The sequence below is a fragment of the Ambystoma mexicanum genome, chromosome 3q, assembly GCF_040938575.1.
Source record: "Ambystoma mexicanum isolate Mex_15411 chromosome 3q, UKY_AmexF1_1, whole genome shotgun sequence".
Lineage (NCBI taxonomy): Eukaryota > Metazoa > Chordata > Amphibia > Caudata > Ambystomatidae > Ambystoma > Ambystoma mexicanum.
Genome location: NC_090926.1, coordinates 582612025 through 582638775, shown reverse-complemented (window position 1 = coordinate 582638775; position 26751 = coordinate 582612025). Strand labels below are relative to the sequence as shown.

The 26751-nt window shown below is 47.8% G+C and overlaps 1 protein-coding gene across 1 annotated transcript in view; it reads left to right on the top strand.

Moving 5' to 3' along the window:
- The window catches only part of LOC138582768 (CCAAT/enhancer-binding protein gamma-like), an 84585-nt gene extending 58421 nt beyond the window's left edge, over nt 1-26164 (top strand). Inside the window, exon 2 of the mRNA XM_069654387.1 lies at nt 24906-26164. Coding sequence (XP_069510488.1) covers nt 25000-25506 — 507 coding nt within the window. The 5' untranslated portion in view covers nt 24906-24999 and the 3' untranslated portion in view covers nt 25507-26164. The remainder of the gene's footprint in view (nt 1-24905) is intronic.
- Nucleotides 26165-26751: the final 587 nt, after the last annotated feature.

The window sequence follows — 26751 nt, the reverse complement described above, 5'->3', positions numbered from 1 at the left end:
ACCTATCGGCACTGACCCTGCAGAAGAGGAAGGCACTCCGTAACCTTACAACATGGCTGATCGAGCGCAAAGTGCAATACAGATGCAGCTTCCCAACAGCTCTAAACTTTACCTGGGAAGGGACCAGAAAACACATTCGCACCCCGAAGGAAGCAGACAAGCTTATGGGGACAGAACAGGAAAGCGAAGCTTCAGAATCCGAGGCACAGGACCAAGACAAACGAAAAGCCACAAATGAAGGGGCCTGTTTCAGAGCCACCAGAAAACGCAGGCTCAGAGGCCCGCGAAAGACTAAGGACCCAGACTGAACTACATGAAGGAGAATTGCCCATAGGGTAACCCTGCACCACAAATCACTAACCACGGAATCAACACTGCAATACCAACGGAGGACCCCGCACGAGGAGAAATTGAAAACACGCCAAATCCCACCAATAACCAAGCGCCCTGTTCCACAACCCAAAGCATATTACCGTCCACTCCAAAGCACCACACCGGAGCCAGACCCAGAACTATCTGTCATTGAGCTCCCCGAACATTACATCGGCGACTCTCAGGCCCAGTTGGCCACAAAGAGCCCAACGTTACGGCTCAGCCAGTCACCCCCGTTGGATGAGGCTGCTCTTGATCCAAAGAAATGGGAAAATGGGAGGTTGGGGGGGAGGGAAAGTTAGGGCACGTTGCCCCGTAAATGAGGTACAGACAACATGCATCAGACGGACTCAGAAACCCCGCAAACAGTTTCATCAAAGAGCGACATGCAATTACAGGCCCACAGAGAGAGAACGGACAATCCTGCAAGGATTACTCGGCACAAACTAACCAGAATATATGGAGGAAAGGAATATCCGCAGCATCACCTGGAATGTGAGTGGTCTCAACTCCCCGCGGAAACGCAAATTAGTAGAGGGAAGGCTGAATAATCTAGACGGGGATATTGTGATCCTACAAGGAACCCACCTACTGGCAGCTGACGAACATCGCCTCAGGCTACGCCGATTCACCCAGGCCTTCTTCGCCACCTCAGTGGAAAAGAAACGGGGCGTAGCGATACTACTAAGCAAAAACTTCCCGCTTCAAGGCCTATCAGTGAAAAAGGAACCAGCAGGCAGATTCCTCATGCTGAAAGGGAACTTAATGGCACAAGCAATCACTATAGTGGGAATATATGGCCCGAACATAGACCAAGCCAAATACCTGCAGGACCTAACTCCAAAAATAGCAGCATTTACCACGGGGCACCTAATTATAGGAGGTGATTTCAACATGGTCCCAGATCCCGCCATGGACAAAACCCAGCCAGCGTCCAACACGGACTACGCCCGCGCCCTAGCCCTGGCAAAACTGATGAGAACAACGAAACAGTAGACGCATGGCGACTGGCGAACCCTGGTACCAAGGACTTCACCTTCTACAGCAATGCCCACGAAGGCCATTCCCGAATCGACCTACTGCTGATAACGGGTACATTATTTCCATGCCTGGAAAAATTGCAGATACATACCAGACTAATCTCAGTCCATGCACCGGTATCGGTGGACCTAGCCATCAACGGACTCCCAGCCCCACCACCAAGATACTGGAAGCTGAACGACTCCATACTCCTGGACACCGCGATCAAAACGGAAATTAAAGAAGCGCACACAGCCTACTTCCAGGAAAACGCAACCCCAGACATGCCTATTGGCACCCTATGGGAAGCAATGAAACCAGTAATCGGAGGCACCATAATCAGCGCAACGACAGAATAAGACCAATTCTCAAAGATCCAAGCAACAAGGCTGGAGTCCAAAGTATCAGAGATAGAAAAACAACTAAAAATCCGACACACCAGAAAACTAGAAAGAGAGTTGAAGCAAGCCAGAATTGCGCTGGAAATGCACTGGGCAGACAGGTCAGCCAAAGCCCTCGCATACACCAAACAGTTCTACTACAGTAAAAGTAACAAAGCCAACCGTATCCTGGCCCACAAACTGCAGAGGATCCATAAAAAGAATAATATAATATGCATCTCGGGGGAAGACGGATCCATCCATTACTCAGACCAGGGAAAAATGGACGCCCTCACAGCCCACCACAAAACAATAATGACGGGCCCACCCACCAACCCTGAAACACCAAATCGATGCAAGCAATACCTGCAGTCATTCATAATAACCCAAAACAAACAACAACTCGAAGCCCTCGAAGACCCGATAACATCTGAAGAAGTCGGAGAAGCCATCAAAACCTTGAAACACACCGCCCCCGGCCCTGACGGTCTAACAATGAAATTATACAAATCATTCTCGCATATCCTTGCACCACAACTCTCCCAAGTGTTTAACTCATTCCTAAGCACACAGACCATCACCAACACTATGGGACAATCTCTCACAATCCTGATACACAAGCCGGGGAAAGACCCAAAGCAAGCAACAGCATACAGACCGATAACTCTCATGAACTTAGATGGAAAGATATATTCCAAAGTCCTAGCCGCCAGACTGGGACACGTGCTCCCAAACTTAATAGACAGGGACCAAACTGGATTAATCTACGGGAGAAGCACGTTCGACAACATCAGGTGAACGATAGACCTAATAGAGAGTGCCAACCGGCGGCGAGAAGAACTAATGGTAATTTCCCTAGACGCCCACAAAGCGTTTGACCTGGTGGAATGGACATACATCAAACACACCCTCGAACACATGGGATTTGGACCCAAATTTACAACCTGGATAATGGCAAATTACCAATCACCAACGACCCAACTGAGAGTAAACGGCCACAGGTCCAGAAATATACACATCAACCGGGGTACCCGACAAGGATGCCCGCTCTCCCCCATGGTGTTTGCACTATCCATGGAAGCCTTCGTCGGAAGAATCAGACAGAACCCGAACATACATGGCATTACTGTAGGCAGTAGGGAATACAAGGCAGCACTATATGCTGATGACCTCCTACTAACAATCACCCGCCCAACCATTTCTATCGATCCCATACGAGAAGAGATCAAAGCATTTGGCAAGGCATCAGGATTCAAGGTGAACTACGATAAATCAGCCGCACTAACAATCAATATTACAAAAAGCCAAAAGAAAGACCTATCTCCCAAATTCCCCATCCCATGGGCCAAGGACGCGATCCATTACCTGGGAATACGCATCCCTAAACACCCCACCCAGATATATCAAACTAACTTCCCACAGCTATTCAGGGAACTGAAAAAAGACCTAACACACTGGATAAAATAGGAAATATCATGGCTGGGGAGAGTCGCCGCCACAAAAATGAATCTAGTCCCGCGACTACTCTACCACTGCATGGCACTGCCAACCCATATCCCAGAAAAAGAACTCAAAGAACTACAACGAGCGATAATGAAATTCATATAGGGGCGGGGGGGGCCCGGATAGCGAGACGCATAATGACTAGAGGCCACAACATAGGAGGACTGGGAGTCCCAGAGGTCACCAGATACAAACAAGCGGCGCAATTAGCCCCGGCATTCACATGGTCACAAACTGCGGACCTCCCATACTGGACACAAATAGAAAAAGCATGGTGCAAAGTCCCTCTGCATGACCTCCCGCACATTCGGATACCAAGAGGCCAAGCAAACCTCCGACCCCTGCACGCAACATCAAACACAATAGCAAATTGGAAAGCCGCATCAAGCAAATGGGAACACACAGGCGTCACAGGCCCATTATCACTGATCTGGGGCAACCCAGACTTCTCTCCAGGCCTACTTCCCCAGGCCTATGCCATATGGAAATCCGGGGGCCTACGGACAATATCAGACTTCCTAGTTGAGGGTAGCCCTCTATCTTTCGAGGAATGCAAAGCCAAATTTAAGGTCCCAAAAGCCGAAAGATTCAGATACACTCAGATAAGACATTGGCTATCGCAAAGGACCATTAAGGAGAAAGGCTCCAGAGACCTAACACCGTTAGAACTCACCATGACAGCAAATCCACCCAAAGGGAAGGTCGCCACGCTCTTACCAGCTGCTGGATAAACACGATACCACAACCAAGGAAAAGTACATGACCGAATGGGAAAGAGACCTGGAGCGACCCATAGAAGAGGGCACATGGACCAAGATCTGGACAAGGAATCGGAAAAGTTCCCAATGCACCACCAACAAAGAATGCAACTATAAGATCTGCTACAGATATTACATCACACCCGTCCGACTGCACAAAATCGACCCGAATATCCTGCCGGGCTGCTGGAGGGGATGCAACTCTGACGGAACTCTGTTCCACATGCTATGGACATGTCCACAAGCAGCAGCCTACTGGTGTGAAATTCTGAACCACATAAGATCAATTACAGGTCTCACCATCCCCTGGGACCCAGGGATAGTGCTGTTGGGCGACACGGGACCTGAACAACTTCCAGAACATCTGGGCTCTGTTTATGGACTTCGCAGAACAATTCCCAACTCTATCCCGTAGACCTCCTCTTACCCGCTGGCTAGGCTAAAGAAGAGCTAAGAAATATTACAACAACCGAACCTCTCCCCCCCACCACATATCACCAGAAACTGAACCGAAGCAGAACCCAGCACCCAAACCCCGCCTACACTGACGGGCGATTGACTAAACTAAGAACATAACTCGCGTTGAATTGCAGAAAATTTTAGGAAATGTCTGATGTACCTCTGTAATGTTAAATTCCAAATAAAATGTTATATTGAAATAAATAATTCAGTCTCCTGGCACATCCCCTATAGTATCTAGGCAGGTGCTGCCCCTTCTGTACCATACCTTTTTCCTGGCTTTCCTTCTGTGGCGTCTGTGAGAACATGATAATAAATAAAGATGCACTGGGGAACGAAAAAAGAAAGCACCTTTCACAGGTGAACAATGGAATTGCCAATGCACGCATGCAGCGTGGGAGGCGTGGCATTGTGGAGAACACTGTAGTTCAGTCGGTTAGAAAGGGGTGCGCTGTACAAAGAGGTTTCTTTACGTGTTGCAGAGCGTTTCAAGAGTCACAGTGCAACACTACTACAAGAAAATATAATTACTTGCAAGAAAGGCACCAAGCCAATTTAGATGGGGTGTGCAGAAATCGAGATAGCTGGCACCGTAAGATGAATGTTGTAGGTAGGGTGAAGTATTCGTGCTGTGAAACGTCATAATGCCATGGGCGAAGTATGCCATTGGCACATGACAAAGAAATGCACAAATACACTTCTTTGCAATGTACCACTCTGTCTTCATTGACGGACCAAATAGAAAATGATGCTGCCACATCGGTAGCTGCACACTGCGATAGAAAGTTATGCAAGAGATCGGAAAGAAAAGCATGAACTGGGCAAGTGCGTCCTTCATCGCAAACGGCACTGAAACTCATGTAACATGCTTTGCAATGTTCCCTGCACAATGAACAACAATAATGTCGTCATGATTGCGTATCACACACACAAACCAAAATCAGGCATTTCATTGTACCTAGTCCATAGCACTACACATGCACATCATAGATTGGTAAATGAGTAGCGAGTGCACAGTGCTTTGCATTCACTTTCACTGAATGCATGTGGGCATACCCTAAAATCTGCACGCTGTACCTCGTAAAACACACACCCATAACGGCACTCTCTGCATTTCTGGAAACAAATACACAGTGTAGCTCCGTCGGTCCGTACACACCACACCCACAAACTTTATTGCCCAATCCCATAGCCTCTGCAGGCCCATTTCTATGAGCAGCATCTGCAAAAGGGGCGTATGTACCATGTGCCACCCTGCAACTATTGTGATATTCGCTGACTTTTTGTGCTGCATGTGCACAGGAGTAGGGGAATAACTGTACCAGGAGAGCGCACGTCATTGGTTGTGGTGGCTCTTAAAAGAACCTTTGTTTTTTGTGTGGTTTTTGTGTTTTATTCTTTTTAAAGGTGCTTCTCTAGAAACACTTTGTTTGCGGTGTTCATATGTGAATGTGTGTTTTCGACTTCAGCTCACATTCTTACAGTAGGGTCTTCAGTGCAGTCTGTAGATTGTGCACACACATTTCATTGCCACTGCCCGACAAAGACATGCCGTTTCCCTTGAAAAGGTGTATGTATCTAGAAACAATGTTCTCATTCTCTCAGGGGAACATCCCAGCAGCACTCAAGAAGTCACACATGCTTCTGTTGATGAGACCCCTTCCGGCCTCTGGCTGGTGACAGGAAGCATTGGAATAATGCCACGTGATTCTCGGCAGTATTCATGAGAAATGCACCTTTGCAGTAGGAAAAATGTGCTGCACTGATTTCATCAAAATCTTCAGTTGACTGAACACAAGGGAACAAGGCATGGAACCCAAAAAGAAGCCTCCAAAGTGCACGATCACAACATGTACAGTTGCCAAAGAGGCCATGCATCGACATTCTAGAAGCAGTCTGCCAAAACAGCACAATTCCATACCACTCCACAAAACGTCCACTCCCTCGAAACCTAAATTGCTAGACAAGTCTTCTTGGAGGGCATACACGTACAGATCTTCTACAAAGTAATCGCCCACGACAAAAACTGTGCGGCTTGCCATGTTTGCCAGCCGCAGTACACAACGTTCTGGAAAAATGAATGCCTCCGTTTCTTGTGACGCACACCCAGAGCACCTGACTGGCCAAAAGCCATAGTCCCAATTCCAATTGGCCAACATGGTGAGAAGGGCAAAATGTGGTACGTGCCTTTCCCCGATCACCACAAGGGAGGCGCCCCGGTGAAGCAGGAGGACTCCTCCCTATTGGTGCTCTTTTCTGTAACGTACACCCTGACCACCTGATTGGCCAAAGGGCATAGTCCCATTCTATTGGTCAGAATGCTCACAAACGCAGAACGTGGCAAGTGCCTTTCTCCAAGTACCACCAGGGCCGTGCCCCAGTAAAGCCGCAGGAGTCCTTCCTATTGGCGTGTTTCCTCTGACGCACACCCTGAGCAGCACATGATAGGACAATCGCTACAGTCCCATTTCCATAGGACAGCATGGTGAGGAGCGGCGAATGTGGCACGTGTGGGTCCCCAAGTACGTCGAGGGCCGGTCCCCAGTGCAGCAGGAGTCCCTCTTCCTATTACCACACATCCTAAGCAACTCATTGAACAATCCCCACAGTTCCATTTTCGTGGCCGCCATCCGCAAAATCCCTGCATGTGACTTTTGTGCTGCGTGCGGTTATGGGGAATAACTTGCAACCAGGGCAGGGGGAGTTCGTAGTAAGGGGTGACTCTTAAAAGAGTCTGTTTTTTTGTGTATAGATCTTCTACAAAAACACCTTTTTGTCTGTTTTCAGTAGCTTTTGTGTTTTATTCTATGCACATTACTTCAGTAAACTCTTCACTGCATCCTGTAGACGAGCAAATAAAACTGCTTTGCCAATGGATGACAATAAAATGCAATTTTCTTGGAAACACGCCTCATTGTTGCAGAAGAACATTCCACAAGCGGACAAAAAAGTGTACATGCTTCTGTTGATGAGACACCTTCCTTCGTCTGGCTCGGAACATCCATGAGCAGTAGGCCATATTCTTCGCAGTATTGTAGATGAGAAAAGAACGTTGGCAGTGGGGAAAAAGCATTCTCGCGACATCCAGCAACCTCCTCAGTCTACAGGACAAATGTAAGCAAGGCGGGTAACCCATATGTATGCCGCCGTAATGAATTACATCTACTATTGGAAACGTGGCGAGGTCTATGCAAAGTGCATGCATATCGACGAAATGGCACACATGCACAGCGTACCACAATGCGTCCATTCCTTCTAAACCAAAATTGCAGTCAAAGTTTCTTTGCAGAGCATAGTTGTGCACATCTATTATAAAGGGATCACTTACAGGCAACACAATACGTTTCGCCATGTGAGCCACCCTCAGTATGCAGAGTATAATGTGCAACCGTTTCACCTCCCCTTCCTGTTAATCACACCCACACTACCTGATTGGCTAATCCCCACACTGCCATGGCAATTGGGCAAGGTGGTGTAAAGGGCAGATTTTGCCACATGCGCCTCCCATAGCACGTGGGCCGCACCCCTGTAAAACTGGAACAGTCCTTCTTCCCTCTTCTCTGCAGCTCTACTTCATTAGGTTACTGGTAATAAATGGGCACACACACATCCACAAATCGCATTGAAGCCACCATCATCGAACACTGTCACTGCTGTGCAACACTTGAAATGTACCATTACACATTTACAGTACAAATGTCATGCCATTCCAAAGCACGTCCACTACAAAGGTCAATGAAAGTATGCACGATTTCTCCATCCACATACATCCACATAGCCACCCAGATGTGGCATGTGCCACCCTGAAAGTACAGTGTAATCCACTAGCTTTTTGTGATAGTGAAGGTGGGGGGGATGTGGGTGGTAAACAATGTGAAACTGGGCAGCGGATTCAGTCTTCCAGCGTATATGTATAAAGTTATTTTTTATTTTTTTTATTTTACATGCGTGCAAGCAATTTTATTTTGTATTTTCTCTTTATATGCGTTTCTGTTTGCCTGTCCTACATTCTGGTCAATGCTTCTTGCACAGTGTGAAAGAAAACAGCATTGCCAATGGCGCTCAAAGAAATGCCATTTCTACGGAATCACTGCATATTTTGCGACCTCATGATTTCATAGTGGGTGGAGAACATGCCAGCAGTCTGCATAAACTGATGCATAATTCTGTTTATAATACACCTTCTGACCGCTGGCTGGGGACAAATTACAAATTACCTGTGGCCACACTACCCAACTTCTCACTGCACCATCTCCTGCCGCACACCAAATACTGTGGCATGTTCCAACTATCATCACAACCATAGAATGCACAATACACACTTTGCAACTCACTTGTTCTGCTGTAGCACGTCGACAATGTGCACCACACACATTCTCCAAAGATCACCACCCTGTGCCGCGTACACTGCCAAACCTGCATGGCTCCAGTGGGTTTGCTCCTTGCACACATTCCCCCCACCGTAATTGAACAATACATGTCAGCATATCACCAACTACCACTATGCACATATGCACCACTGGCACCAGCACTCCTAACCAACTTCGACACCTCAATGGACCTACACATCATTACGTATAACTGTTACCATAATGTATAAACATTACACTGTCTCCGGCACCCCTACGCCCTTTCATTTACATACTATTCTCTTCCCCACTTCCATTCAGAAAGGAATTTTTCACTGGCAACGTAAACACAACATGTTGAGAACATTGCCCATACTGCAGGGATTGTGCACACATCGCACTATCCAAGCACATATAAGCTGCCCTTCAACCTTACCCTGTAACATACTGACAGTATACAAGCATTGCACCCAGGGTCCACATAGCGTGACTTTTCACTGCTGCATCTCCTACCACAGAGCACCGCCATTGAGGTATGCAGTAACACATTGCTACAGTTACCATAATATACAAACAAGACACTCTCTCCTGCATCCCTGTGCACTTTCAATCACATACTATGGGCGTACCCACTACCATTCACAAAGTATTGTGCCACTGCCCACCTACCCACAATCTATTTGCAACAGTGGGCTATAACGGCTTAAATGGGCTCCACACCCATTCCTTACATGTCACCACCCTCTAACTCATGCACATTGAAATATGCATTACTGGCGTGCGTGTCCTCAAGGCCTAGGCTCTTGAATCCATGGCCTACGGCCTTCGCCATGCTTCCAATAGTCTAGGCCTTCAACACACTCACGGCAACATAATGCCACCATGCATGTCTCCATATCAGCATCTGCGACAATCCACATAGACACCACTGCCACTAACACTCCTACCCAACCTGTACAACGCCACGGCGCTATGCAGGAACAAATGGCAACAGTTAACATAATGGCCATGTGGGCAGCTACCATTTTACACAAACGTGCCACACGTAGGTAGCAGCACTTCGCCCCAACTCCCCCACACCATGAAACACCCAATCTCGAACAGAGGTCGCACTTACCAGAATGCACAAACAAACCACAAAACCCCCACCACCTCTACCCACAGCCATTCACAAAGTATTGTGTCACTAACCACAACATTTTCACAACATTCAGCCTACTTCAACAATTCTGCACACAGCATAGGCCTTGAACACACCTACAGCAACATATGCCGCCATGCATTTCACCATTTCACCAACTACAACCATCGACATACACACCACTGCCACCAGCAGTCCTACCCAACCTGCGCACCACCATGTAGCTATGCAGCAACAAATTGCAACAGGTAACACAATGTGGAAAGAAAACACTCTATGGCACCCTATACACTTTCATTCACATTCTATAGACGTACCCACTCCCATTCACAAAGTACTGTGTCACTGCCAACCTACCCACATTCCGTTTGCAGCACTAATGCTACTGCAACCAGTCGACACAGACTGCACTATGCAAGCACCACCCTGTACCGGATGCAGACTGAAACATGCAGTGGCGTAACACAAAATGTGGGGGCCCCCCTGCGAGACCTCCCAATGGGGGCCCCCTAAACTCCGCCCCAACATAGGTATGCTCCGCCCACCAGTTTAGACCATGCCCACCACGATATGCTCCGCCCATACACATTTGCTCCACTCGTATATTTACGAGCCATTCGTCCCACTCATACCTTGACGAGCATCTGCACTCAAGTACAATGTTCTCACTCTTATCTCTCCCTGCACTTCTCCCTCTCCCCGTTTTTCTCCTTCTCACTCTCTCTCTTCTCTTTCCCTCCCTCGCTCTCTCTCCCCCACCCACTCTCTCTTGGTTTCCCTTTCTCTCTCGCTGTCTTTCTATCAGGCTAAGAGGTGCCTTTCCGGTGCACCTCGTCAGCCGGTTCTAAACTGCACACCCAGACTAGATGTTCTAGTAGTCAACCGCACCAGAGGAATCAGGCCGGTAAATAAATGAAGAAACACGTCACATGCACAAAACTAGCAGTCCCATGATTACATGATTGTCTTTTGAACTTTAGCGCGTGCCTGCTCTTCTCTGCGCTTGGCTTTGTCGGTATACCTACCCTCTGCTACACGTAGCTCTGCTTCATCAACTTCTACCGTCCACACACCCCACCCTACCATATACGTCATATAAGGTAAAAAACAAAGAACATCTTGTTTTCTAGCAACGAACCCATTCACATGTGTATCAAGTCAAGTCCTAAAAATTAAAGTGGGGGACTCATCAACAAATGCAATAGGAGGTGATGTCACCAGAAATTAGCATATCAAGGTGAAATATGCACATTTCATTAAATTGGCTTTGCATAACCACCCAAATTAAACAGGACAAATGGCATTTGTCTTTCATAAAATCAACAAACACACAAAAGTTATGAGGGGATATTTTCTTCGAATAGTGTTTTTGAAAATTTTAAAAGGTGTGAATGTTTTAAACTTCAAGAACCAATACAAATGTTTTCCCTGGGACTTGCAGTACCGAAATGAAACATTTCATCTTTATTTCTTTGCCATTTTTCATCAAGTTATATAGTGCAGTGGTGAAGTGTCTGGCCTACAAACCTGACAACTGTGGTGTGATCACTAAGGTCGGATTTAATTCATGAATTCAAAGAGGACATTCAATAGCTGGGTGTGACTGAGTACACCACCTGAATAAAGTGGGTGGACTCCGTCCCCCATAGTGGTTTTTAAAACTTTAAATGGTGTGCATGTTTTAAACTTCAAGAACCAATACAAATGTTTTCCCTGGGACTTGCAGAACCGAAATAAAACATTTCACCTTTAGTTGTTTGTCATTTTTCATCAAGTTATAAAGTGCAGTGGTGAAGTGTCTGGCCTAGTACAAACATAATTAACAAAACTGATTAAGTGCGTGCAGCATGTCCTTTGCAATGATTTGCAAAACGTTTTTTTGGGGGGTGACGTTTCCCCCTGTAAAATGTTTTTGTGAATCAGGGCAGGGCAGCAGGCCCATAATATTTTACACTCTCAACCAATAAAAAGCACCATTTCCAACAGGCTTACGTTACACATGTATAGTAGACATGGTTGTCCCTTAACTCAATGTACAGTCATAATTTACTAAATTATGGGAGGAAGTGGGCAGAAATGTAAGCCTGCTCTGATAGCATGACCCAAGAGGTGAGGGGGTTGTCGGCAGAGGTTATGTTGCCTAGCATCCCTTTTATAATGTCATTGAAAAGCAAGAACATAACACATGGCCAATAAATACAAAGTAATATATAACCTAAACATCAAATAACACCACCAACAAAAGAAAATCGAAAGCCGGCACATTGGTGATTTTATTTCAGGTGATGTTGCTATTTTGCCAGTAGCATTTCCCTTTTCCGGCGCGACATAAAAAGTGCAGTGTTCAAAAGCAAGATATACCACAATTGGATCCAACAGACTCAATTTGTAAAGAGTGTCTGTTGTATTTTCAAGCAGAATGTAAGGCAGCAAATGAGAAAACAGACACGGCGACGCCTTCCCTTCGCCAGGGCATGTCGGCGTGGTTCTAGTCTGTAGTAATAGGCGCAGAGCAGAGAGTGACAGCGCAAGCGATGCCAGGATAACAGGGCATTTGATTCCATTTTGTGTATTCACGTGGGCTGATGGCTGTGCCTCATGCCCACCCACTGCGAAGTGTCAGCAAGAGGCCGCAACGGGCTACGGTCACCCCGGGCACTAGTGCGCTTCCGGTTATTAGGCTGGTCCAGAGAGGGCTAATGGCCTCTCAGCTCCCTGGGAAAGCGCCGTCAGCATCCCCCCCCCATGTATCCTCCACAGTAAACGCTTGCATCATATAAGCATGAAATAGTGCAACGCATCCGATTCAGAAGATGCTTCTGCGAAAAAGCGCAATACACAGAAGTCTTGCCCAGATAAGAAGTGTTGTAGCGTTGTACAGGGGGCTGTATGTTTACGGACTCCTGGGTGGGCGTGTCAAACAAATGATGAAAGGGGGGTGTTTCATTAAAAAAAATGAAGACGAGAGTGCCATCGCACCCCATCCTAGCCCGGCCAATAGTCACGCATGCATGCACCATCATAGTAAGGCTGCCCAGTGCCCCTGCTGCTAAATTAAAATAAAAAAATAACTTACCTTAGTTGACGACCTTTCAAACTGAAGCCGATCCTGCCTGCCGAATTACAATGGATCACCCGGGCCGGCAACAACATAAGTCTCACTACACAATCATGCGTAGTGTGTCAGGGTGCGGGCGGGCCGTGTGACTCGCTCTCGGCTCGTGCGGAGGCAGGGCTAGCTTGCCAGCTGCGCATGCGCTTTGCAGCATGATGCAGCCCACGCGCAGGCTCAGCTCAGCAAATCTGCAAGGCAAGTTAGTGTGCCTGCCTGAGCTGAGCCTGCCGAGCGACAGTAACTAAACTTCACGTGTGTGAGTGTGCATCCCAAATCCAATCCCAGGCGCCGGGTCCACTGCAGTGCAGACAGTCAGTAGTGCAGCACCCCAACGGCACCATAGACCCAGAGACAGAGGGCCAGACCGTAGTCTCTCTGGGTTATGGTGCCACTGAGGGCTGCTGCTCTGACTGAGAGAACACAGTCAGTGATATTGCTGTGCTGGGACTGGGAGAGGCGGCCCCTCTCAGTGACGATGGCGTGGGGGCCCCGCAGCCCCTGGGCCCCCCGCACCGCGGGGGTTGCGGGGGCCCCTGTTACGCCACTGGAAACATGCCTTCCTGTGGTGTGTATTTTGCAGCCCTGCCCTCCTCAGTGCATGCCCTACAGCCTACAGGCTATGGGCTTTGGCCATGCACCCAATAGTGTAATCCTTCCACAGACCCCACCACACCTTCATTCACCCATGCATGCCTCCATCTGCCCAACTACTGCATTCCATACGCAGCGCACTGCCACCCGCGCTCCCACCCAACCTATGTCTTGTGCAATTCACTCCCCCATCTGCAAATGACCTGCCACCACTCACCACGAAAAGAGTTTGCCGCAAACAGGTCACGGCAAAAGCTAAGGGACTGTTCCGATAGCTGCCTCCAATCACCACAGAAAATACTAGCCTACATATCTCACACATAAACCACTTCTGACTCCCCCAGCTATTCCTTCCTTTATGGCCGCCAACACAATGCATACGGTACATTTTCCAGACCCTGCCGCTGCCACACTGTCCTCCGATACACCATGGTGGCTTTCCCAAAAAATGGTGACACACAGCACGCTTCCCTCCTGACAACTACCGGCCACGTCCAAACTTCTATGACACCACGCCGTTCCGCGATCCAATGACACTTCTGTCCGCGGAGAGAACAGGGAAATGGGTCCGCAGAGAGCGGACCCAGATACACATTTTTTGGGACATCATTTCAGTGTTTTGTAACAAATTCACTGGTCCGATTTCCACCGAACACACAAAAGCATGCTTTCTGGCCCAAGCCCCTGCCGCAAATTTGGTGAAAATCTGTCCAGCCGTTCCATCTGTAGCCGTGCGCAAAGTTTTTCCCCATTGAGTCTATGGGGGAAAGAAAATGTGGAACCCTCCTAGAACTTACCCCACCCCCTGCACGAAACCTCGCCCAACTTGGTGAAAAATTGAGAGCCGCCCATATACTTTTTCTGCAATGTTTGGTGAGGATTCGTCCAGGTGGAGCGAAGTTATAAACTGCCGAAAAAGTGCTCTTCCTATGAGTTTAGCAACTTAACCATAACTACCCTGCCACTACTGCGGGACGTGTAATATATATTTTAAAATAAAAACCATATGCAACTCCCAGTATTAGTAATAGTATATATTAACAGCATTTTTGAATTCCTACACTTTTCCAACCCGGCTTCTAAACTGCGATGTGTGACGTTGTTTGAAACATGACACTGTAAAATGGTAATCACAATAGTACTGTTTTTAAAGGCAGTCCTATTTTACTGTTTAGAAATTATCCACGGACGTCCTCCTCCAATGAGGTGCTTTCAAAATTAAAAGAAATGCCCAGCCAAATGAATCACTGTTAAACGCAAACAAAGCGCATTTAACATGTGCATTTAAAAAACTTCAAAATGCCCAAAAAATAATCTACGAGAAAAGAAAGCAATATACATCAAATATTGTCCAGCTGTCTGTGAAAAATCAATGTTCCATAACGGGAATTTCTATCACAAGTGCAATCTGGGCATCTATCTTCTCCCCCTCTTTAAAGTGCAGATTTCTTCATCAATCTGGTCAGCCTCCCACAGTGTTGCACTTGTGCCAGATAACTCTGTAAACCCCCCCCCCACAAATTGGCTTCTTATGGTTTCCACATTATCACGTGGCTACATTTACTCTTAAAAATGCAAAGTGCTAGAGCAAGGGTCTGCAATCTTTAACTCTCCAGCTGTTTCTCATTACAATTCCCATGACAGCTGGCTATTGAATTGGCTGGTTAGGGATGATGGGAGTTGTAGTCCAAAACATCTGGAGAGCCAAAGGTTGCAGACCCTGGGCCTAGATGGTATTATCAGCATGGCTGCCTCCAAACTCTTTCCGATTCCGCCCTGGTGAATGGAGCAATTACCGGTCCATTCCAAGGTTGGCGGGACCAGTAATTCCCCATTCACCAGGGCCCTTCCCCATTCCCATTTGAGCCCCGATAGGGCTCAATGGGAATGGGGAAGGCGCTTGTAACGGTACCGTAAATTACGGTACCGTTATCAGCTTTAAAGTCCCTTTGCGGGTCTCGTCCTTAACGCAGGCGTTAAGGAAGGACCCGCAAAGGGAACTCGTAGTAGGGCGGTAACCCTTACCGCCTTACTTGTAATGAGGCCCACGGTTTTTCTAGCACTAGGGGCACTGAGAAATGCGTTGTAACCTTGGAACCAAATAGCTGTTTCTGAGTGTATATAACAAAATGGCCAGGGAGAAAGAATACCCAATCTGAAGAATACACTTAAAACTAAATAGGTATCTGTAGCTATGCCTAAATAGCATTCTTCTACCTATCTTATGACAGAGGGAGCACACGTGTACCTGGTTTCTGCATAGACAGACAAAACAAGAAGTCCCGGGGAGTCCAGGCAGGCAGTATACTTTGGACTAGGGAATGTGCCCCGTTTAAAACAAGGTCCAATTAGGAAACATGGGGAGATTTTTTATTTTGACAGTATGTGAGTTGCCTGCCCCTCGGGCCAGTATTCGCCAAAAAGAATAAGAACTGTGACATTTTCACTGTTTTCGTGAACATTCAAGTCTCTCTCTGAGCTGAGTGGAATTCCACATTTCCGTGCAGTTGTTGGTTTAATATCTACAAATGTGCTGTTATGTTAGGGACAAGCAGAAGTTAACATCATTCAAAAACCGTGTGATTTTACACTTTTGTATTAGCAAGAGGGTAAAGAAGGAGGGATTACTTGAGTTTATAGATCTCTACTGTGGCCCTCATTACGACCCTGGCGGTAAGTAAGCTACATTACCGCCATGACGTAATCATCGTTTACGCCATGGACCGATGGCGTAAAGAGCGCTATATTCCGACCCATCGCGCACGAGCATTACGCCATGGCGGTAATGTAAACTACGCCATGGCGTAAACAGCCCTTACCGGCATCGAATGCCGCGCTGGGTGACCTACCGCCACCCATCATTGCGCCGACCGTAATCAGCGGGCCCCGTAATCAGCAGGCCCTGTAATTAGCGGGCACCGTAATTAGCGGAACCGGAAGTAGCGTCATCGCGGCGGAACGGGAAAGAGCACAGCGGCCATCTTTAAAAACATAATCCATTGCCGTCCTACCCAACCACACTACATTCGACCCTGAAACCCTGTGAATCCCATTACCCACCCATTTCCACACCTAACCATGCCAAAAGTTGTTAAAAAATACTGCGACAGGACCGCTTCAGTCGCGAAGAATTAACCATGCTGGCAGAAACGCTGCAGGAGAAGGCAGACGTCGTCTTCTCATCAGAGATGACGAGACCAGCCATAGCCTGGAAAAAAGCAGTATGGGAACTCGTGGCACAACGCGTCAGTGCCGTAGGTACCACCCCACGCACCGCCAGACAGTGCCGCAAAAGGTGGGATGACCTCCGGCTCAGAGTAAGGGGCATACTGTCAGCAAACCGCAACCTGGGACTGGCAACAAGCGGTGGAGCAGACTCCCCACTGAAGATGCAGCCATGGGAGGAGACATGTGCCTCATTGATCGGCATAGAGTGCATAGAGGGCGTCGGCGGAATGGAGAGAGGAGCCCGGACATCAGGAGACACAGGTGCCTCCAATTCAGCCTTGCAAAACACCCTGAATCACACTTACATGGGAATCACAATGTCGCCCCATATGGCAAACGCAACACATCAGCAGAAGACCCACACCCTGCACACATGCAGCATGTACACCCTACAGCAGGCACACACATTCCTGCATGCTCAACCCACCCAAAAGGGAGACAACCTGTATGTCACGGCCTACAAAGTCCACCATCTATCCATCAAAACCATGGCACTCATCACAATGCCTGCTCAATGTCCGCTGAACCATCAATAACACTTCCCTCCTCTGCTCCACCACAGGCTCACACTCGGACACCGGCAGGGACGAGAGTGGCACCACCCCAGCCAAGAAGACCAGGACAGAGGGAAGAGGCCACCAACCATTCACCTCTGCTGGACCCATGGCCAACACACAGCAGGCCAAAATTCCTGTTGCCGAACAGCCCAGGGCAGCAATTCCCCCCGAGGAAAGGGACATGATGGCACCCACGGCAGACCCACAACCACTGCTGCCCACTGAGGGGATCGTGTCTGCGGGGAGCAGTACAGTCAGGGAGACTGCAGCCATCGCAGCCTGTTCTGACAGCGATGTGGCGAATGGGGATGATGACATGGAAGGTCCCCCCAACACCCAACTTACCTCCCCACACCTGTCCCCATGTAGCCTGCATGGACAGGACACACAGGGGCAATCCCCTGGAGGTTCATGGCCAGCCACTCCAAGCCCAGTGGGAGTAGGGGAAGAGGGGAGTAGTCCTATTGGGCCTGCAATTGCAACCTCCATTGTGCCTGATTTCAGCCAGGTGCTGGACCAAATATCAGCGAGGCAAGAACAACTGGCGTCAATCCTAACGCAGCATGTTTCTGATTGTGGAGGTGCCAGTTCAGGCATGGAGAGGTGTGCTGACAGCATCAAGGCAGCCATCCAATCAGCAAGCACGAACATATGTACAGAACTAGCCGCAGTGCGGAATATGATTGGTGAACTGATACGGACAATCATGGACACAAGGCGTACCGAGCAGGCCGGTACCTCCTCAGCTGCAAGTTCGGCCCCATCCAGCCCCGTTGTCTACAGTGTGCATATACCAGACACACACAGTGCCCCAAGTGCCGTCCACATGTTACACGCACATGCTGTGTGTGCTAGAAGTATTGGTCAATGAGATTCTGACGCATTTCACGCCCCTCCTGTGCATCACTGCCTCCTTGAGGTGCTGCCCCATCCCCACCCTCATCATCCGGTGGTTGCAGTTCTGCGTCAGGGGGCAGAGGCACGTTACGTCTGACACACATATTGTGTAGCATGACACATGCCATGACTATCTTCGCAACCTTCTCATGGCGGTACAGGAGTGCCCCGCCAGACCTGCTGAGGCAGCGGAAATGTGCCTTCAGTAGGCCAAAGGCCTGCTCTATCACCACACGGGTACGTGCATGGGCACGGTTGAAGTCCTCCTCATGCTGGTTCTTTGGGTTCCGGACTGGTGTAAGGAGCCACCTCTTCAGGGGATAGCATGCATCACCTGTAAATGGGCAACAATGTATGTGTCAGGAATGAGATTGCTTTCTGAACATGACGCGGCACCATGCCTTGCATTCAACTGTTACTTTGCACCAAATTTAGTTGTGCTAATGGATTCACACTATGCAACCGGTATATGTTCATGGCTCTCATGTACTGTTTTGCATGCCAAGACACAATGCAGGGGGGACAATTGCCTTGTGAGTGCCCATCCACTGTGTCCGTTCAGGCCGTTACTTTATGTGACCTGGCACGTGTCCTGTGAGGTCAAAGCTCACATGATTGCAACATTGCTGTCTGGCTCATTATGACCCCAGGGAACAATACTGGTGTCAATGGGGGGAGTTTGTGGGTCTTGCTGTCTGTGTAGTGGTGCATTGATGTTCCTGTCCGACATGTGCCTCCTTTGTGCGCAGTTATGGGGGACAGGCCTTTCAGTTGATGGTGTTTGGTGACGTGCATGTAGGTGCGTTCCTTTGGAGTCAAATGTGGTCACATTTCGTACAATGCACTTGCAGATGGTTGTGTCATGGTTGGGGTACACTTTCATTCACATGTTAGGGCTGATTAGATCAGGCATCATGTATACAGTTGTCAGATGACGTGAGTGCTGCCTCAGGGTATGATCTGGCTACTGCTAGTCGCAGCCATGTGACGTATGCATCATTCCCCCCCCCCTTTCTGCCAGGTGAAATATGCATTGGTACGTCGATCACCTACACACTTCGCATTTCCATGCTCATGACATTAGACTCACCGAGTAGGCAGGATCTTGGGCCTGCATGTCGCTCCATGTAGCGTGGTATTGTGGAGTTCCTCAGGACCATTGAATCATGGGTTGATCCGGGGAATCACGCACAACAATGTGTGAAGATCCTGTTGGAGTGGCAGACCATTTGCACGTTGATTGAGTGAAATAGTTTACGGTTGGGTATGGTACCTCCATGGCATGTGGACCACCAATTCAACATGGGTGCAGTCGATGGCACCAATGCAACCAGGTATGCCAGCTAGTGCATGGAAACCCACTTTGGTGTTGGCAATCTCCTGGGCAGACCGTGGCAATGAGATGTGGTCGTCTGTGTGCTTGAGGAGGGCATTGAGCACTTGGATCAGTGTACGTGAGAATAATGGGTTGGGATATGCCATGCAAGTGGCCCACTGTGTGCTGGTAGGTGCAGAAGTGGAGCACGGACACGACCTTCAGTAGGGGCGGGATGGCGGTGGGTGTTTCTATCATGCTGACGATGTCGTTGTGTATCATGTGCACAATGTTGGTGATAGTGTCCCGGTCCAGTCGGTACAGGGTGTGGATCTGCTCTGCGGTGAGGTTGAATGGACTGGCTCTGATGTGTGGGATTGGGGGCTGCCTGCGTGGTGCCACTGGCTGTGCTGGTGGGGCTTGCTGGGCCTGCCTTGCCCTCCTTCTCCTCCTGCGTCTCCTCTGTGCAGCTGCTTGTTGTTGTTGTTGCAGTTGTAGCACTCACATTGCTATCAGGTCCTCCAGCCCCAACATTGCTAGTCCTATTGGTATCATTGTGGAGTGTGACTGGGGCTGGTAGGGGTGGGGTGTGCTCTTTTTGCACTGGGAGAGTCTGTATTGCCTCCACCTGTGCTGATTCTGTGCACTTGTGGCAGCTGGGAACACTGCACATGGCCATTTACGGTTGGTTCGCGATGGCGGAATTAGCGCCATGGCGGTAAGGTACTTTACGGCCTTGGCGATGGCGTTAGGGGCATGTCCGCTTGGTTTGTGATCTGCGTAGCTTTGCGCCATGCCGGTATTTACGGCATGGTGGGTCGCGCGCGACCTTGGTGCTGTTAGCGGCACCGTAAACTACGATGTCGCTAATTGCACTTTCGCGGGTTATAATCGGACCTAGCGGAAAACGATGCCGGTATTCATTTACCGGCATCGTTTTCCGCTTACCGCCTGGGTCGTAATGAGGGCCTGTGTTTGGTATGGAAGCAAATGGTGGACTATTAGATGAGTGGTCATTTTGTCAAGTGACAGATACTAAAACCAAAATGGTAAAATGGTGATGGATACTTCTGGGTTTTTATTATCATAGAATAGTCATTATTCAAAAGGGCAACGTCCTAGTTCCCTAAAAAAAAAATGTATTTATTAATGTGTTACAGTTTATAAATAAACTTTTCACATCTTATGTATTATACATATACATTATCCACTAAAAAAAAAGAAGCCAAATTACAAATTCATAATTAATTCTCATAATAAAAAAGAAACATGCTAAGAACTATATAAAAGTGCCTTAAAATGCATTCAGTAAGATCATTTCTAAAACATTGTTTTATGTACATCAATGAATAACCAATCTGTATTTCTACCTCCGGGTGTATATACAAGTTATGCCATTACCTATCATTCCGCTTAGCTCAAATGGAGATATCCAGTCTTTTCTCAATCTCTAACCAAACATTGTACATTGCTATTAAACCTTTCAGTTTTGTGGAATTCAAGATACGCCACCTGAAGATTTCCTCCCGAGTGTGTTCAATCCTATGCACAAACTCCCCATAATATCTAGAGTATATGTTTATCATTTTTGAGCAGCAAGTCAAAACATGTCGCCCCGTCTCAATTGTAACTTTGTCCTCACATAATCTACAGCATCGCTCTTCAATCCTTACTTTATTAATTACACCAGTATTTTCAAGAACCGGTAAATAATTAATCCTAACAAGTAATATAAATCTTCGAAGTCTGATGCTTGGACATAGATTTAGATAATGTTGAGGTTTTTTTATATGTATATAAAATGTATTTAACAAATTGGTATTTTCTCAGCTGTTCCAGGTGAGTGTAGTTGTTAATCCAATTTGCCAAATCAACTTTCTTTGACAGAGCAATTTTGGCAGCTGGGGTAAATATCTCCTGGCTACAGTTCCAGTTTATCATATGCATAAAATTTCCAGTACTGGTTTTTAAGGTCGATCTCTTCGATTCCATACGCAATTCTTGCCACAGTGAGACCAGTAATTGATTACTAGAGGTACTATTGAGTTTCAAATAGAATTCTGTCCTTTTCTTAAGTACCATAGATTTCAGGGAAAACAGCCCCAACTCCAGTCTGCTAATGGCCATAGGAATACAAGTTGGGAGTCCCAGCACTTTTCTCCAAAATTTACCCTCCACAACCTGTAGCCACTTTAAATCAATTTTTTGGAGGGCCTCAAGGCCATATATCATCATCGGCGTGAACACCTGTTGGAATAAGAGCCGCGCAGCCCAGTTCCCTAAAATGAAAACGCCTTTCTGCTCATAGTTTGCAACGGAAGGCCATTGTGGTAACATATGTTTTGGTTGTGTGAGACTGTTGGTCTAGAGCAGTGGTATTCAAACTGTGGGTCGCGACCCCCTAAGGGTCCGCGGGTGCATCCCAGGGGGGCCCTGAGCGCTCAGCATGAAAAAAGATTTATTTTTTTTTTTTTTTTTTTTTTTTTTTTTTTATAGATTGGAAGAAATGGGCAGGGGTGGCCCACATGGGCGGGCTGAAGCATGAAACTGTCTCAGGCAACAATGAAAAAGTGGCCCACAGTTGTAAATGGATATTCATTCCTTTAGTCACAGACTGGGCCTCATTACTACTATGGCGGACCAGTAACAACGGTGCTGGTAAGCTACCGGCACTGTTGCTACCGTTCCGCCATAGTAAGAGTTGTGCTCGTGGGTGCTTGACAGCCCCCGCCAGGTCTGACCTCAGCTCGTCGGATGCACCGGCACCGTTATTAACGGTGCCGGTGCATCCGAGCTCCCCATTCCCATTTGAGCCATATGGGGCTCAAATGGGAATGGGGATCTACCGGCACCTTCGAAAGGGCAATTATCATGTCTGCCTAACTCGGCATGACCTAGTAATTGCCCATTCGCGGGTGCCAGACCCGGATGCAACTCCAGTGGCAGCCGTGCCGGTTTTACCGGCACAGCTACCGCCAGAGTAGTTATGAAGCCCACTGTTTCAATAGTACCCAAAGGGGTGCTTTGTGTTAAAATGTAAGTAAATTGTGATATATTCAGCAACAATGGTCAACATTACTAACTGCATAGTTAAGTAATTCATCAAAATGGTCCACATTGGCCAAAATGGTGGCCCATTTTGATTGGCCCAAACTAGCATTTTACATTTTTGGTACAGGCATTGCCCTATAGGCCTGTCCGAGCCTGGCGGCTCATCCATAATGGCAAGAGGCGCCCACCCAGTGGCCCCTCACCCATTATGGAGGAGCTAAGGAGCCAGCCCAGTGAAACAGTGAGCACTCCCTCAGCTGCTTTATCCAGCTAATGGAGTGCTCCTGGGCTGGCTGAACTGTCAAAGGGAAACACTGTTTCCCTTTGACAGTTCAGTTTAGTTCCCCAGCCGCACATGCTCACTGAGCCATGCAAGTGCTGGGGCGTTTTGCTTCGCCAGCATTGCATAGCTCATTGGAAATGCTGGCTGGGGCACTGCATGTCTGTATGTCCGAGGGGGAGCTCCTGCGCCTCCTCGCACATACGGACAGAGCAGCTGGAGCAGGCCGTTTCAGCACCCACACACAGGCCAATGCAGAAGGTACGTTTATGTTCATTGTTTTTATTTAAACATGTGTATGGATGCGTTATGAGTGAGTGTATGGTGATGGATGCTCATGTGAATGATAGAGTGATTGCTGTATGAATGTGCAGCGCCTTGCATATACACATAATCATGTTCATTGTGTTAGGACCAGTGGGGCCCAGGGGACAGGGATGGTATCTTTTTACCGGACATCTATCATTCAAAACCCTCTGCCTTGTCCACAAGGCTTTCTGGGGCCTGGGTCCAAAATACCTTCAGCTATTCCTCCGCAAATACCTCCCCTCTCGAGCTCTTCACTCCTCTACCTCCAACTCCCTCAGGGTCAGTCGTTTATCAAAGAAACGAGCTGGGGGTAGATCTCCGTCTTCGGCTGGGGCCTCCCTCTGGAACAGCGCCCTGCCACTCTAAAACTTGAGGAGAACCATCTTTCTTCCTGCACTTATCAGACCTACCCTGTCTGCTGCCTTAAACGTAGCACTTGCAAATTGCTGGCTGCACTACCACTGTTTGTTGCCTTTATTATTTATTTATTGTTATTTATCTGTTTCTCCTCTGCTTCGCACTTTCCACTTCTCCCCCCTTCCATGCACTTTTCCCCTCACACTTGCGCGTTCTCAATGTCACTGGGCCTAGTAAGATCGCTGTTTTATTCTCCTCTGTTCCCCTCCCTTGCCTTGTCACGCTCTGAAACACTTGTGTACGAGCGCGATAGAAATAAAATATCAATGCCTGCCCCCTGGACTCCCAGCAACAATTGCAAACTGTTTGGCTATTTACCCATTTTTTGTTAAAAGTATGCTCTACAATGCAACATTTTAACCTATTATTTAAAAAAAAATTCACAGGGGGAAACCCCCCCGAACCTCCCCTTAATGCCCCTCCACTTAAAAAAGATTCACCAGCCGCCACTGGCCCTCAGACTGTGTTGGGAACGGGATGGGGGAACCGAGGGACTATGGTGGGAGCACAATGGGCGGGAACCATGGGATAGTGATGGGAGCAGAGTGGGGAGAGCCCTGGGTGTGTGATGGGGTGGGGAGAGACCAGCGACTGGGTAGGAGTGGGATGAGGGGAGCCCAGCGACTTTGATGGGAGCAGGTGACGGCGCGCAATATATACTGTCCATTTGGCATTTCTGGGGGGTCCCGACCTGCCCAAATTTTGCTCAGGGGGGCCCTGGCCAAAAAAGTTTGAAGACCACTGGTCTAGAGAATACATTAAAATCTAATTGGAGATATGTTTTATTTGAATCAGAAATTGGATGTGTATGTATGTCTTCGTGCTGCCATGATTCCTATTATTTTCCTTCATGTCCGATTATGAGATGAATAATAACACAGACGTGGAAAAATGTATATCCTGGTCATATATCACTCTGGTACACTAAAATGGAATATGTATTCAAAACGGGAAAATAAATCGCTTGCATAATGATAGGGATTATTACATTTTAAATGGAGTTTATTTCAATACTGGTTTTGATTGAGAACTGTAAATCCATTGCTGAGAGATGCAACAATTATAACTGCTGTGTACCATGTGCTACATCTTTGCATTCATTAAGGAACAAATGCACAGATCCTTGTAAGATTTGTAACCTATTTCCTATCTCTTTTCTCCAGGCTAAATCCAAAACAGAAAGGGCTTCTTGCCTGCTGAAAGCCCATTTCCCAGGAGACGAGGCTGTTGAACTAGAGTGCAGGAGAACTGGCTCCGATGAGCAAGGCACCGCCAGCCCACGGCACCCTTGAACAGAACGGGCTGGGCACCCTGCACGGGGCACCAGGCCTAGCCCAGCAGCCCCCTCAACTGGTGCCTGCTAGCCCTGGCGGTATGGGGGGTGGTGGCTGCAGCAGCAGCAGCAGCGGCGGTGGTGGTGGAGGAAGTGGCGGTGGCAAAGCCACAGCACCAAGCAAGCAGGGCAAGAAGGGAGGCCGCATGGACCGTGCCAGCGACGAATACCGCCAGCGGCGTGAGCGCAACAACATGGCTGTCAAGAAGAGCCGCTTAAAGAGCAAGCAGAAGGCCCAAGACACCCTGCAACGTGTCACCCAACTGAAGGAGGAGAACGAGCGCCTTGAGGCCAAGATCAAGCTGCTGACCAAGGAGCTGAGTGTCCTCAAGGATCTCTTTTTGGAGCACGCCCACAATTTGGCTGACAATGTGCCCCCAACCAGTGCGGAAGATGCCCCACCATCCAACCCAGAAAACACTGGTCAGTAGCCAATGTTTCCGGGCCACTAATGACATTTTAGGTAGACCTGAACGCATTGCACCTTTTCTCTCCCAGTAAGGCTCAGCATAGAAACATGTATCTGAACACATGTACCCTGGAGCAACATGGGCCATTGCTGATCTGTGCCGCTCACTGGTATAATGTGGCCAGCTGCGCCTTTGTAGAAACTATCAGAAATCTCCAGGCACCACCGGGATTCCTTAATGGGCCACTGTACACTGGCTATAGACATGAATCTCCACAAAAAATGTTGGCTCTAAAACCTATAGGAGGTGTCTACCACAGAGCAAACCCCGCTGAACCTTCTCCCGAGTGAAACACAGATGGAAACCTCATAGTAGCCTTGACTCCTCTGGGCTGACTGTTCGCAGAATCCCCTGTAGAATTCAGAAGTTCATTTTCATAAAGGGGCCTTTTCCTCTCCTCGGATGCAGATCGCTGGGGCCGGCTGGACATTTTTGCTAGTTGTCTGCTAATATTTTCCCTGCCTGATTGGTGGATATATGGAGAAGAGGAGAGGGATTTTTTTGAACTTTTTAAAAGTTGCTTTATTTTTTTAAGGTTGTTGATTTTATTTTCTAAATAAGAGTTTAAGACACTGAGAAGTTGATTCGCACAGAAAATAAAATAAAAAGTAAAACAGTTGTGCTATGGTGTGTTTTGGGATCATATGGGGGATTTTGTATGAGTTTTGGAGAGCATTATATGGCATGTCTGAGATTGCAGTTCATCTCATGGGATTGTGTTGCATGTTCTGGTACTGCGATGTTTGTATTGACATTGTGTTATATTCTGTCGGGATTGTGCTTTAAGAGTAGGATGTTATCATTGCAGTTTAGGATTGCATTGCATGTTTTGAGATTACGCTATGCATTTTGGCTTCATGTTACAACATTTGGGATTATGTTTTGTGTTTTTATAGATAACGTTGATTCTTTTGCTTTTGTGTTGTGTGTGTTGTGCTTTTGTGTTTGTGTTGTGATTGTAATGTAATTTAATGTAAAGTGGCTTGTATAGCACTCCTTTGTCATTTTTGGCAGCTTAGTTGCATGTGGCTCTGCAAGAAAAAAAAGGAGGGGTTCGAGTGTTAGTAGGATAGAGGGGCAAACAGATCAGAGTTGTTGATGAGCCCATGCAAGAAGGACCCGATTTGTGAGTGTCAGTGTGGCTCTATATAGGTGTTGGCACCGACACCTGGAAGGAAAATCGACTAAATGACAGTGCTAAGAGAT